The sequence below is a fragment of the Anoplopoma fimbria genome, chromosome 22 (genome assembly GCF_027596085.1).
Source record: "Anoplopoma fimbria isolate UVic2021 breed Golden Eagle Sablefish chromosome 22, Afim_UVic_2022, whole genome shotgun sequence".
Taxonomy (NCBI): Eukaryota; Metazoa; Chordata; class Actinopteri; order Perciformes; family Anoplopomatidae; genus Anoplopoma; species Anoplopoma fimbria.
Window position 1 is genome coordinate 6527379 of NC_072470.1, and position 15268 is coordinate 6542646.

The 15268-nt window shown below is 42.0% G+C and overlaps 2 protein-coding genes across 3 annotated transcripts in view; one reads left to right on the top strand and one right to left on the bottom strand.

Annotated features, from left to right (window-relative positions):
- The window catches only part of LOC129111904 (peripheral plasma membrane protein CASK-like), a 35339-nt gene extending 26684 nt beyond the window's left edge, over positions 1–8655 (bottom strand). For both annotated transcript variants that reach the window (XM_054624060.1, XM_054624059.1), the window contains exons 1-2: positions 8004–8655; positions 7740–7841 (exon numbers count right to left, since the gene is read on the bottom strand). In XM_054624060.1, the coding sequence (XP_054480035.1) occupies positions 7740–7804 (65 nt within the window). In that variant the 5' untranslated portion in view covers positions 7805–7841; positions 8004–8655. The remainder of the gene's footprint in view (positions 1–7739; positions 7842–8003) is intronic.
- A 3219-nt stretch (positions 8656–11874) lies between these two features.
- cenpl (centromere protein L) lies at positions 11875–14817 on the top strand. Its single transcript, XM_054624062.1, has 5 exons — positions 11875–11952; positions 12948–13122; positions 13239–13493; positions 13628–14209; positions 14317–14817. Exons 1-5 carry the CDS (start codon positions 11933–11935, stop codon positions 14389–14391), a joined length of 1107 nt encoding a protein of 368 aa, XP_054480037.1. The 5' UTR covers positions 11875–11932; the 3' UTR covers positions 14392–14817.
- The last annotated feature ends 451 nt before the right edge of the window (positions 14818–15268 follow it).

Genomic DNA, 15268 nt, shown 5'->3' on the forward strand with positions numbered 1-15268 from the left:
TTGTGTGCTCTTAGTGTTTCCCCTTATATATAATTCTTATGGGTGGGCCACTCTACCAGATTTACAACACCTCAAGGTTTGTACAGCCCTGGACCTTCCTACAGACCTTCTATGAGTATCTGCCCACAGTGGAAGCCACACTGAGTGGTACTCCTCACATAAACACAAGTCAAGTCCATGCAGAAACTATAAAACCGTGAATTTCATTAGTCTCACAGTTGCATATGTTAATTCTTTTCTCAGTAACAGGCACTGAAAGCCGAGACATTTAAGCACTTTGTGTCTCCTAGCCCACTGAGAGTTGCAGACACACACACACACACACACACACACACACACACACACACACACACACACACACACACACCCACACACACACACACACACACACACACACACACACACACACACACACACACACACACACACACACACACACACACCTGCCGTGTTACAGCTGTCTCTACATCTCTCAGAGGCCGAACCAAATGCTACTGGAGACATAAACACACACACATGTATATATATACAAACAGATAAAACACACACACGACAAAAAACACACCTCTTGCTAAAGCAAATTGGTGGCCATTAAAAGTTGGTCGGACTGCATTAGCAAATTAACTTGTGTGACAACGTCTGTGTCACGCAAACAGTAAAAAAGCTATTTGGTTTTAGTGTCTGTGCATGATGGGAGTTTGGGCGCCGCCGCTGATTCGCTCTCACATTTGTCTTTCACATCTGCTGTAATGATTAACCCATACAAACAAACGCAGCCAGCATGTGCACACTGTGGGCCGAGGCAGCCGTAAAACACAACACTCTTCCCTCCAGAGTTCACAGGAATCCTGCAAATGATCCGTCAACCCCAGTGACCTTCCTTCCCCGCCCCCCCGGGTAGATGCACCGTAGTAGCAGCTGTGCTTCTTATTAAAAAAAAAAAAGAGGGCATGAGATGTGTGGGAAGCTTCTGGAGTGCATGTTGGAGCTTCTGACGCCCCCCATTCCCACCATAAAATAGTCTCAGATCTGTTTAAAAAGTGCTGTACTGGGTCAAAACTCAAGTGTTGGTAATGTTGAGTAGAAAGTTAGGTGCTCTGCAAGGATGGGGCTAACAGTTCACTACTGAGAGAAAAAACACAATGACTGTCCACTGTGGGTAAACAGAAAGTCCATGGTAATTGTTTTAAGTTAAAAATCCTTTATTACATCATGGATATATGTTTCAGTCTCGGATCAGTGTTTGACTGGTGTGTGTTTTGGGGAGTCAAGTTAGAGGCTGCAACCACAGGGATACAATGATGCAGTGACGGTTAGGCCGTCTTGGCACTGATCTAATGTGTGTCAATAAAGCTCATTACCGCCATTAAGCAATGAGGTGGGGTTGGGTGAACCTGCCAGATTGTATGCATCAACCCCATTTGTAATCTTGGCTGTCAATTCAAGGGAGCTGCATGGAGAATCAATTCCCGAATGGGGCTGTTCCTACGCCAGTTGTGCGTTGCAAGGGGGAAAAACGGGGGTTGGGTCAGCTGTTTGATTCAATAAATTAAAATGCAATTCATCTCATCATCTGGAAGAAGAAGAAGAAAAAAAAAAAAGGAATGAGCATTCAGCCATGTACAGTAGCTATTATAACGGTATTATAAGAGAGCAAGTAAGTGTAAGAGAGAGAGAGAGAGAGAGAGAGAGAGAGAGAGAGAGAGAGTGTGTGTTTGAGCGTGAGGAAGGCCGCATGCCGGACTGACATCACCACAGCTGTGCTGAGTGGGCTCATACAAAACGCCCACACATGGCTCACATCCGACAGCGGCAGTCATCAAACATTAGCCCAAAGTGGCAATCTTTACAGAGTGCTCCGAGGCTCATTTCAACCCTCTGCTCTATGTAAATCAAAGACTGGATATGAGGTGCATTTTTCACGTCCCTGCTGGCTATGAGCCAAATTACCTCTCAGGTCTCTGGTTTCTCTCCCCCTCCCTCCCTCTTTCTCTCTCCGTGTCTCCTAAACAGGGACAGGACACATCTGTAGCTGCAGACTCAACATCACCAGTCCTGCTCTCCTGAGAGCAACCGTCTTTGCTTAAAGCAGCACTTTGCTCTTTAGCTGAGGCCAGCAGCGAGCATATTTCACCTGGTTAGTCTATCCTAAAAAAAACATTATTTTTTGGGGGGGGGTATTTGTCCCTCTGCGAGGAACCGAAACATAATTAGAGTTTCTCAGGTAGACAAACTATTGGTGCCGCTCCATGTTCTAATCCCAAGCCAAGTAAATTGCATTTTGTATGGTCAGTCACTGCACATTATCATCAGGGTCATACGCTGGCTAGCCCAAAACCGGTTATTTTCTCCACACCATCATTTTAAATATTTAATGAAAACCTATTGCCTACAGCAAAACTAACATGCAAAAATAATTATGATTAACAACACAGTGAAATCAACAGCAATATGTCCGAAAATGATTTGATTCATTCACGGCCACTAAAGTATGCTGATAGTTGACGGTGTAAGAAAGATGTAAAACATTGGCATGAATGCTAATGATATAATTTCATAGCACTTTAAAAATATCCGAGTTAGTGGTGTCGCCCATGTATACACAGAGCTAATAATCATCTATTCATAAATTTGCACAGAGGCACGTGCTCTAAAGAGGGAAAACAACATAAAAAGGGATTCTCAGATAAGTGCTGTTTGCCCTACTGCCCAAAATGAGCTCAAGTGCCAACCTGTTAATTCCACACAAGTTAAACAAAGTTCAATGCCGTTCAACAGTAGCACTGTGAATGTCTAAACAGCAACAATAATCCAGAGTGCTTACTTATGCAAATTAGAGACCCCTTTGAATATTAGTAGGGGGAATTAGTATTCCGGTTGCAAATTGAAATTTAGAGCAGAGATACCCTGAGGAGGTTCTAAAGCCTTTCCTATACATACATAAACCAGAAGAGGATCCGGGTTCGTTTGAACCACCATGTAGCGTCTCTGGCCTTGTAGTCAACTTTACACTTTCCATTCACAACTATTGATCTGCCGCGTGTGGGCAGCTGAAAGGAGCATATGGAGAGGAAAGCTCAAAAGAAAGACAAGGGGGGGTTTTAGTACAAGTCAACAATTAAGATTACCAAACGATATCTGCTAGGCAGTCCACACAGTCCTACACATGGCACAGGTATCACATAAACGTATCAAATCAAAACTAATATTTTATAGTTCAAGTCAAAGACAGACTGAAAATACACAACATTCTTTTTTTTAATGACACAGCATGACTCTCTCTTGATATCTCCCTCTGTAAAACAGATGGGAGGATGACACATTCAATAATGTGATACTTCTATTGATCCCAGCAGGACACATTCGGTGTCTCGCTGCAGGACACTCCAGCTCAGTAGATGCTTGAACCCTGTGTTCTCCAGCATGTTTACATAAACCAGAAAACATAATACCATAAAGATATCTTCATATGCAATCCAAAAAAAGAAATGTATAAAGCAGAAATGACGAATCATCCTCTGGTTCTAGCTTCACTAATGGGAACATTAGCAGCCTCCAGTCTTAACTGATAAAATAAGCTCCCGCTCTTGACATTTCTATCTGATAATCTCATTTTGTCACATGTTGACACACACTTGACATATCAGTCAACGTGATGAGGGCAATATCAAGCTGAATAACTGATCATTATCTATTGTGCTGGTTAAACTAGCTTGAAGCTCCTTAACATTTAATAAGTAACAACTAAGATGTTACTTTACATAAAGTTAAGATACACTGTAGCCTATTCTACTAGCGGATTAACAAATTAGCATTTTTGCAGCTCAGCATTTTGTGGAAGACTAGATTTGTATGCTAAAAGGTTGCATCTGTTTTGGGGAAAACTGTCATTACACAGCTAAAAACTATCAAACATTGAATGAAAATGAAGATTTAAAAGTGTCGTCCAAGCAATTTCATTATCCAAATCAGAATAAGCTAGAAGGCTGATCACTTCATTGGTTTAGAGTGAGTCTCACATCCCAATATCCTTGGCTCTAATGAGCACCCCAGGGCTGAAATAAAGAGCATTGCGACTCCAATAGTGCTTCTCAACAACCCAAGTCCTATTCAGACGGAATCATTATAGACAGAAATGGATTAAATTGCTTCAGCGCTTTGCCAACACTTCAACTAAAGCTGAAATCTCAAAAACAGGCCCGTGGTTAGTGCATTATGTTCCCATCACATCATTAGCACATATTTACTATGTAAACTACAAAACAATGAACATATAATGAGCAGGGCCTGCACCGCCTGTTCTATAGCTCGTGTCATCTTTCAACGGAGTTAATCCCGTTGGAAGTCGAACTGACACCTGACCTGTTTGATCTTCCTCTATTGAAATAAGGCTGGTCTAACCACAGGGGAGTTGAATGAACATTTACATGCATGAGCTGTAAAATCAGACAGTCCCTGTGTCTCTTTATAGCCATGCTACACAGACATATGCAGCTCTTGCTGTTGCCATGCAACTATAAGCCCTGATGAATCAGGGGTCCTACTTGCTAAAAGTTCAAAAAATGTTTTGACTTTTTGTTCTTTGGCTCTCAGTTCTAGAACCTTGCTAAGCTTTTGGTGCGGCCTGCAATGCAAAAGCACATCTTTCCTTCGAAAATAATGAGGAGAAGAGGAAGGTAGCACTGAGAGGATCCCGCTGGACAAGGAGCCCATGTTGGTACTCAAGTGTGCATTCACACAGCACCTTAAAAACAATCTAAACTCTAGTTTACAGTTCTAGACTATAACTGAACCAGATAACTTCTTTAAAAAGCCAATCAATAGGACAAGATCAGGGAAAGAAGATCAAACGGGAAAAGTCAACATCACTTGATACAAAAAAAAGCTTCTCCAAATGAAATTACTGACCGTCTTTCAGTAGAAATCACCCTAAACATGGCTCTCTATGCAATCCCAGTTCAGAGGAGATGATTACTGAACAGCGATGGCATCCCCAATGCTCTCAATCCCACCCAGCCAGGCTGCTCCTCTCCGGCACAAGCCGATCAGGGACAATAATAGACAACTTCTCTGAGCAACAATAGGAGGAGGGACGGCTTGGATAATAGGGTTTATGTACAAGTTTGAAAGGAGCTGAGGTCAAAGGCTAGCAAGAGACACACGAGTATACAACAGCACCAAGATCATCCAATAATCAGAGCCAAATCACCATGACAACTCTTACATTATATGTCAGGAGGTAAAGGACTAACTAGGTAAAATAAACGTGTTAGGGATTACCTTATTTTACCCACTCTCTGTCTTAATAAGTATTTTTCAAAATATTGTGGCCCTTGATCAGACGCTGTTGATGAAATGTTAATCTCTTTTTCAATCACCTACAAATATTTTATGTTTGTTCGACATTTCTGAGCTAACAAATAAATCTCAGATTCAGTCAGAAAAAATGTCAGTCAAAACATTTCCATTGAAGGTGGATGAACATGAAAAAAAACTAAATTATGAAGGTCTGGAGGAGGTCTTCATAGAAATGATTGTCTCAATCCATTTAATCCAAAACATCATCCTTCTGTCAATCCATGTTGTGTCGGCATAACTCTTGCTAAATGGCCTGGCTTCTGATACAAAACATTGGATAAAATATAGAAGCAGGAATATTTTCTAACCAGAAAAGATTAAATGGAATAGGCTTTTTGTGATGGTTTCCTGTGGCTATAAAGCATTTCCATTTCAAAAATTTGAATTAATTAACATCCTCAGGTTTCAGCTGTCTGCCGTTTTGTCCACAACCTACAGTAGTGCTAACAGTACAACGTGTGGTTAAAAACGAAGTGGGAGATGGCAGAGTGCTGCAGTCAATGCCTGCTGGCATTATTTATATCCTTAGCCTCAGGGCCATCCCATTCCCAACTCCACTTGTCTCCATTGATCTGCCTCAGCCTCCCTTCCCCTCCCACCTTGGGGTTGAGGAAAAATGATCCCCCCCCTTCTTCTTCCTGCAACACATCCCAAGACACCAGGACTCAACACACTTGATCCATCGACTGCAGTTTCACAAAAGAACTGGCAGGATAAGAGGGATTTTCGGGTCTTTTCTGTGACATAATTGTGGCATGCGTCTTCTTTACTAAAGCTTTAAACGCCATTGTTCGCTGCTCTCCTAAAGACCTGTCTGGACTGTAGGACCATAACCTGACATGCACAACTGCTCAAACACTCAATAAGTATCGGCAAATACTGCATTTCTCAATGTTTGTTTACATCTGCAGCCTGGTCGTATCTACCTCTACAAATGTGGCACTACACACCAGATATTTCCATGTAGGTTAATGATTGCAGAGAATACATTATATAGAAGCTGGCATCTATTGTACACCTTATATGGAAAACTGCTCCTGTGACAGCTAAGGTGGATAAAACAAACTGTCAAATTAGTATTGTATGATCCACGGCTAGGGTCAAGCTATGTAAAAAAAATAAAAATCATCGATCATTCTCAACGGCTTCAACTCAACTTCACTGTATTTACCCACTTAGTTGATTTGTATTGACAAATCAAACCATCCAAACTTGTAGATGGTTTCCACTACTTCCGCACTCACTCTCCCCAGTGGCTCCACGTACTGGGAACTGAGGTACTGGGACTCCAAGGTAGTGGTCCCGGACCAACCATCAATTAGTAACCAAGACAACAGGAAGTCCCAGGATATAGAACAGGGCCTCGGGGCCTGGAGAGAGTGTTCCTCTTTCCCCTAGAACAAACTTAATGGACCCTGAGACCTCCAGTGAGTGAGGCTTGCAGGAGGGGGGAGGGGACTTACTGGTAGCCCAGGACTGTGATGGGGCCCGTCAGCCTTCCCTCCTCCCTTCCAGCAGGAGTTGAGGAGCCATCTCTGACCACACATAAGCAACATGTGCACTGTATCAATTCTTAATATTTACGGCACCTTGAACCTTCGCCTCTCATGGTTTTTAAACGTGCTTCTGTTAGTCTCCTGGTTTCTATGAAAACACAACCAACTCACTGGTGTATCGAAAAAGTTATGCCTCCTGTGACTGACACAATTTAACAGTATGCATATGCAGGTTTGGCTGCTGTTACATAGGGGGATTAGGAGGAGGGGAGGAAACCCTGTCTGCAGACATTAAAGATGTGCAACCAGATGATTCTTCCACATGTCCTGTGTCTCAAAAAAGAACGAGAATCATTTCTTCACCACTAGTAACACATTGTATCATCGTAGACATACAGTAGGAACATGGGAGCTTTTCCCCAACTGTACAGTATGCTTACAAGGTACAAAGTAGAAGAACTTGTAAACTTGTGCTGCTCCATCTATTAAACCTGCATTCAAATAAGTTAATGTATGAAACACATTCCTGCACAGTCTGGTGGATCCACTGTCATGCATGGAGGTCGTGATGGCAGGGACAATCTGCATCTCCACACATATATAGATATATATATAGATTAGTTGATTGTGTGCTTGCTATTAAACTCAAATGCACTGCACATTGGGGAGCGACTTCACCTCACCCACCTCACGTTCCCCTTGATAAACCTGCAGGCCTGCACACACACACACACACACACACACACACACACACACACACACACACACACAGTGTACACACACACACACAGTAACAGTTGCAGCAGTGTACACACACACACACACACACACACACACACACACACATAATGAAAAACAGTGGGAGTGATCAGTGGCACTACTTACTTGCCAATCACCTCGCACAGCTCGTACACATCCTCGAACAGCACGTCGTCGTCCGCCATGGTCATCCAGGTGAACGAGGATGCTCTCCTCGAGATATCACACCTACACGGATTTTTTATTATTATTATGAATATAATAGTATTATTATTGAGCCTGCTTGTTATTTAACCACACACACACACCCCACACACACAAATATCAGTGACAAAAAAGTCCAAATAGCTGGTTTAGCCACATTAGCTGTCACACCGTGCGCGGCCCCACCTTCTCCTCTTCTTCTTCTTCTTCTTCTTCAGCTCCCGGTAGGTCGGCTAGCCACGGAGCTAGCTGGCTATATATCCACCACAGAGTGACACCCGGTCTTCTTTGTGCATCCCTCACCGGTACAAACCCCTCTGGAGCATCCTCATCATCCTCCAACAACACACACAGACACACAAAAATAATAAAAAATAAAAAAAGATGCGCTCCCAAAATAAAAAATGGTCGGCTAGCTTTGGTTGAGCACGATGAAACACCCGGTTGGCTCGCGTCCGTCACTGCGCCGCGCACACCCTCCTGTCTCACAGATGGCTTATCCACCCCGTGCGTGTGCGTGTGTGTGTGTGTGTGTGTGTGTGTGTGTGTGTGTGCTTCAGCTTCCCGAGCCCAAATGGAAGACGTGCATGTCGGTGTTTGCATGCACCGAATATTGAGATTATAGTCCAACACCAGCAGACCCTCTTTCTCCAGTTCCCCTGGCTGGCTGGCTTTGGCTGGCTGGCTGGCTTTGACTGGCTGTTCCTCCGACTTCCAGAAATGCAAAAGCTCCTCCCCCCCTCTCTCTTCTATGGTCCAGGAAACTGGTCCAGCAGGAGCCGGAATGGTCCTGGACAGTCAGGCCCAGAGCTCACTCATCTTGAGCCAAAATGGCGTCCAGCGGGGGTCCGATTGAGGCGCAGTTTCTTAATCTCCTCCAGTGTATCCATCCCCTGCGCAGGCGTCGAAACATCCACCCCCCCCTCCCTCCATCACCTTACGTCAGCCTTTCCCCTGTCTTATGCAGCTCATTCTTGTGTGTATTTCCCCACACATTGACTGTAAGATGCACCAATAAACATGCATTATTTTTCCCACATGGAGATTGCAAATTCCCAAACATGCATTTGGGGAGGTTCACCTCTCTCTGCAAAATGAGGGACAGTTTAGAGTCTTTATTATTTCATATATTTGTCAATTTTAATCAGGATTGTGACACAGGTGATTAAGGTATTTTTGATCTTTAACTCTACCCACTGGACATGATGGGATCATAAACCAAATCTGAAGTCCTTACTATAATGCAATGAGTCACATATTGGCTACAGGCCCCTGGAGAGCCTTGTAAGAGGCGATTAGTGTGTAATCATGTAAGGATTAAGTCCATTTACTTAGTTTCATGTAATCTTTCTGCAGGTGCGGTGCAGGTGCAGGGACGCAGGTGGAAATACCTCAGGTGTGTGGAAGACCGGCCCTGAGATGTGTCGGTGATGCCCCCTGGAGGTGATGATAGGAAACACACGCCTCCCACTGCTCCCATTTTGGACGTCCTCTGATGAAGTACAGTGCATTTCAACATAACAGAGATAAAAACTGAAAGAATTCAATGTATTAACTGAGATTTTAAAACAATCACTTGATCCATTTTACCCTCTTTGTCATGAATATTATGACACACATCATTTATAATTCAGAAGTTCACTTTATTACAATTATTTTTGAAATATTACTCAGTTTTCAAGTCAGACTATAGCCATTTCCACTACCAGCAAACATACTCAAAAAAAAGACTGAAAAAATATTGCTGGAGTGGTTGAAGTTTCCATCATTGAATACAAATGTAAATAATTATTTCATGTAGATGTTGCAACCACTTAAACAATATGTACATATATTTTAGTTTGACCTAGCAGTGCAAAATGTTCAAATAGAATAGTCCTAATCTTAGCAATTGAAATTGAAGAAAACTACTAATTAAATTAAATTAAATTGAATACTGAAGAAAAGTCAGCCAGGCCTTTCCCCAGTGCCTACAAGAGACAAAAAAAAAATCTAACAAAATCAGAGTTTAGCTGGGATACACGTTAACAAATACCCCACAGGGCAACAGAGGTTCTCTCAAGCAGAAAGGTGAACTCATCCATGCAGACAGGAATAAACAAAGACATCTGGTGCCACTAGAGTGCGCTGCACTGTTATTGCACAATCTGCAGTTTCCATGGTGCTGCATCCTTTTTTGCTCACATCATTTTTGAGCCTCCCCCATTGGTTGAAGCCCCACTTGCAGCTACCGATAATCTGATTGGCTGTCGATGTGGTCATCTTACTGTATGTATGGCAGTGTATGTGCTATAGAACAGCCATTCATTCAATACACAGCTGCTTGCAAGATGTGCACACGCTAACACATAAACACCGGATCTGACAAATATGGGTTAAAGAAAAATGTAGGATTACAGATAATAAATATGAATGAAAGTGAATGTTATAAGTGAGAAAAATAAAAGACAAATGGGCAAGCACCATGGGAAGGGGGAGAAAGGGCACAGTTTCCATGGTAACAGGGAGGGGAACGGTTTTGGTGGTTGCATGTGAAACTGGCAGCCAGTGAAACATGCGCACACACCAATACAAATTCACAAATGTATTTTTGTCACTTAGGGAGATGCTGCATTGACTTACATTCATTCCAAGGAGACAGGCCCACAAACTTTAACCCCCTACCATAGCCCCTAGTTATCTCTAAAATATGTTTATCTTGTGGGGATCTTTTGTTTTTTTGTCCCTAAATGGAAGGTGACTTCACATACTGTGAGTAACACAAGCACACACACACATGTGTGTCTTCATATTTCATCAAATGTATATGTCCTCCAACACACGTCCTTCATTCATTTCCTAAAGCTACTTGGAATCAGTCCTAAATGTCAAACTTAAGTCGACCTTTTTGATTTCCTGTTCTGCCATGATACATTTCAAGCTGTACAATATAATATCAGTATATTACTGAACAATGAATTCACTCACTCTCTGTTCTCTGATATTGAGGTGTTATCTGAAGTAGGTGACAATTAACAACATCACAAGAAGACAAAAATAAAAAGGAGGGTAACAGTTCAATGCAGAAGAATGAGATATGTTCTGCTCAATTTGTGCACAATTACAGTCAAAAAAAGTCGAAAAGAAAGGAAAAAAAAGGCTTGCACTGGCAGCTTCTTAGGTGGGAATGTGTTTAACACTTCTTTCTTAAGCAGCAACATCCTAAATCCCAACAGGGGAAACATCTACACAAAGTGCTTTACAACCTGTTAGACCTATCTGCAACACTGATTGTTTTTGTGGTCGCACTATTTTCAATTCTCTAGTTAACCATGTACATGTCACAGATTGATAACTTAATTAGAGCAGTGTTAAACTTCCATTTACTGTGCAAAAGATTGATTAGTCTCGAACCAAAAAAGATATGATGCAAGGTCAATGATGTATGAAATGCAACAGAACAAATAGTACTTGATTTCTTGAATAATGTGGAATTTTGTGGCGTCTCTCCGTCATAAAAATAACAATTTCATTAGGTACCGCAGGTCCTTCATCCCTGCTGCTGTCAGACTACACAACCAACTCTGCTCCCAGTAGACCACATGACACTAAAAACCTGTGCAATACAAATTCAACGTGCAATTATAGTTATAATAGTTATTCTGTCTGTACATATAATATTTCAATTATTGTGGATTTTACTGTTTTTTATTGCTTATTTATAATACTTGTTTTTTATTGCATTTTATTCTTATCTTGTTTTTCTTTTACTATGTCTCTTGTGTGCACTTTACCCTATGCTGCTGTAATCCTGCAAATTTCCCTGCTGCAGGACTAATAAAGGATTATTTTATCTTATCTTATTTAGCATAATTTCAGATTGCCCTTTCCATGATAGATCGTTTTTATTATATATTTTTTTTGTCTCCCTTTACCTTAGTCTATTTTTTATATATTACTAAATCAATTTAATATTTAATTTATTTTGAAAATTATGTTTGGATAAAAAAATAAAAGCCCCACTTCCGGTTTGGGCTGACGTGATTGGCTGATTCTAACCACGCAGACTTCTGGGAAAGCGCGATGTTTAAATCTGTTTCCGGTTCTGTCTGCTTCAGCCGATCAATACGCCAGACATGGAGCCACATCACAACAGGTAGATCTCTTTGTTATTACGTACCAAACATGTTTTTTTTTTACTAAAGCATGTTTTATTTTGCAAAAACAATAAAGCAGCATACTTTTACCAACAGTGTATTAGTGCTACGGCGGCTCTAGCGTCCATTCTCGTCCGCGTGGAGAGCATATCAGGCCAAATCACATTCAATAACACAGTAGTTTGATTTTTCTTTGGGTTTCACGACAGGTACAAATGTGTTTTTATGATGTGCATGCCTTTTTAGGAATAGTTTGCTTCCACTTTTCAAATCTGCAGCTTTTTTCCCCCCAAGGGAGCCCTGTAGTTAAACTGAATTTAACAATAAATCATTGGTTCTCCTTTACTTTCACAATGGTCCTCAGCCCAAATACTACTACTACAGCTGTTATGTATTCAATTATTCTGCCAAATTTATTGCACATAATAAATATATACAGTACCAGTCAAAAGTTTGGACACACCTTTCAATGGTTTTTCTTTATTTTTATTTTTTTCTACATTGTAGATTAATATTGAAGACATCCAAACTATGAAGGAACACATATGGAATTATGTGGTAAACAAACAAATGCTCAACAAACCAGAATATGTTTTATATTTTAGATTCTTCAAAGTAGTTGAATGAGAAGGTGTGTCCACACTTTTGACTGGTACTGTATATAATAAAGCAGAAACCTTAGCAAAGCTTTGTTCTGTGTGTTCTGGCTGCTTATGCCTTTGCTTTAAAAAAAAAAAAAAAAAATGCTGCACCCAAAATCTATCTTTTGAGTGTCAAATATTCACCCCATGTAGGATAAACAGGGTGGCTATAAAAATATGTAATTTCATCATTTAAGTCAAAAGACCATGGTCACTACTTTACACATAGATTGTGTCATTTCAACACAGTCTCTTCTGTAAAGAGCACTGCAGTGACTACCATTTTTGTTATTACTAACTGGAACAATGAACACCACATGAAGCTGAAGTGATGGTCCGTGTTTGTTTTCCAGTGTGACGAGGACTCCCCTCAACAATGTTGTAGTCCAGAGGAGGAGCAAAAGTAAGAGCTACCGGCTGTCATACCGCAGCGGCTTAGGTGCTGCTTCACGCCTCGGCTTGACTCCAGCACTGACGGCGCGGAGGCTCAACACCAGCAGAAGGGCTCCGAAGTCGCACAATATCACTGTGAGTGGACCCGGGCCGTTGTTCTCCATGTTTTCATTCAATTTAACGTATAATCGATAGCAATGGTGACACAGAATGATCTCATCGTCTCCATCCTCTCCTTTCCACGTCAAAAGGAGAAGGTGGATCCGGAGCAGCTGGCCTTGCTGGTGAAAACGGAGTGGCAGCTGTCGTACGTCACTCCTCTCTATCAGTTCAGACACACCCAGCTGAAGAGCTACTCCAGGCAGCTCTCCGCATTTATCGCTGCAGGGAAGCAGCAAGGTTTGGCAGTGGAGGTGGAGGGCTCGCAGACAACCTTCAGAGTCTCCTTCTCCTTGGTGCCGGGGTTGACCGAGTCGGACGATGACGCTGAGACCGTCCTCATACAGGTAAGCACAGGATTCCACAGAGGCAAAGATACACTCTTCAGGCTGATGGTGTCTATTTTTTTTTTGCCTCCAGTGTTATGGTCTGAAAGCTACTGGCATGTTGCTGTTTCTAACTGTTCCCTTGCCCACCACAGATCCACTCAAAGGCGCTGTTTGCCGTACAGGACGAGCCCCAGAAGCCAGCATGGAGCGGCTGGCTGACCTGCGTCAACGGCAAGCCTGAGTACCTGCGCTCACTCCCGAAGGACTTCATCTGCCTGCCGCTCTTCGGCAGCGTTGGGGCCGAGGGTCTCTCTACTTTGGTCAAGTCCTGGTTCCAGCAGACCTTCGACTGCTGCTTTGGCCCGCTGGAAATCAGCCACACGAGCCTACAGTGGCTGATGGCGTTATGGACCAACTGCCACACGGAGCACAGCATCCAGCACCTCAAAATGATTTGGACTCTTCCAGCTGTGCCACCGCTGCAGGTCACCTACTCGGTTAACCCCGACGACGCCTGGGACCTGTGGATAAGTGTGAGGAAGGAGAAGGAGAACAGAGGAGGGGCGGAGAAGGAGGAGGAGGAGGAGAACTGTATCGACATAGAGGAGGTGACGAGGTTCATACAGGGGCTGAAGAACCACTTCTACAGACACTTCAGGCTGGACCTGTCAGCGGGCAGCCTGAACCAGGTCTCCACAGCTCTGGGCTCAGCCAAGTACAGCGGCAGAATAAAGGTACAATCATGAGAACAACATTTCCCATGAGACACTAGTTGTCTTTCAACACATACACACAGACTAAATGTATTTGCTGTGCTAATATTTGTTTCTTTTTATTTCAGATATCCAACAGCAGATACATGATCACCACCCTGACACTACTGACGGAGTGCGCCCTCCTCAAGATGCCCATCTGAGTGACCGAATACAGACTTTAATGGCACTGGGGAATACGATATAGTCAAAACAGTAACTTCCTGAAAAGACTGGAAGCTGATTCTTTTTTTTTTTAAACAAAGCCAAACATCATCTTTTTCTTTAACTCTTTTCAAAAGAGTAATTTTTCCATAATATTCTCTTTAATGAAAGTCATATTCTGGCATTTTTTCCCCTCTTATTTTAACTTAAACAAAAATACAGGAAGTCTTGCGGCTATAATTATGATTTATTGAGTATTGAGGGAGACATTCCAGTGTTCCCAGTTTACCATGTTGTCTACTTTGTCTGCTGTGCTGGCAAACATCTGTATGTTCCACCTCTTCTTGTAAATACGATTCCGTATATATACTTGTCCAGCTGTTTTATATATTTTTGTCATTTATAGTTGTAAATAAAAGCAAAAAAAGGAGGTTTGACTGATGCGTGATAAAATAATTGATGGGGTGGGAAAGACAATGCTCATAATAATGAACCCCTTCTAAGCAGCTGTGGGTGATGTTTGTTGTACTGTGGGTCCTTTTAAGATAGTTTCACTTGCTTGAAATTTAGAGACGATTGTGCATACATGTGTATTATTACTTAAATCTAATTTGGGTCACTTGGGTTTAACCATGCACTGTGGGTGTTCATTCATTTAAGCCTCCAATTAATGATTGTCATTAATTAATCGTGAAAAACCAACAGAGCAAAATCTAAAAGATATTCAGTTTGTCATTAGCCAGAGCTGTTTAACTTTCATTTAATCTACATAAATTAATCATCTAAATGATCTACATTTCACCGCTCGACACCATATCTAGTTTGACATGTATGATATCAAATTCAATTGCCTATGAATAGCCAGATGGTGCAACC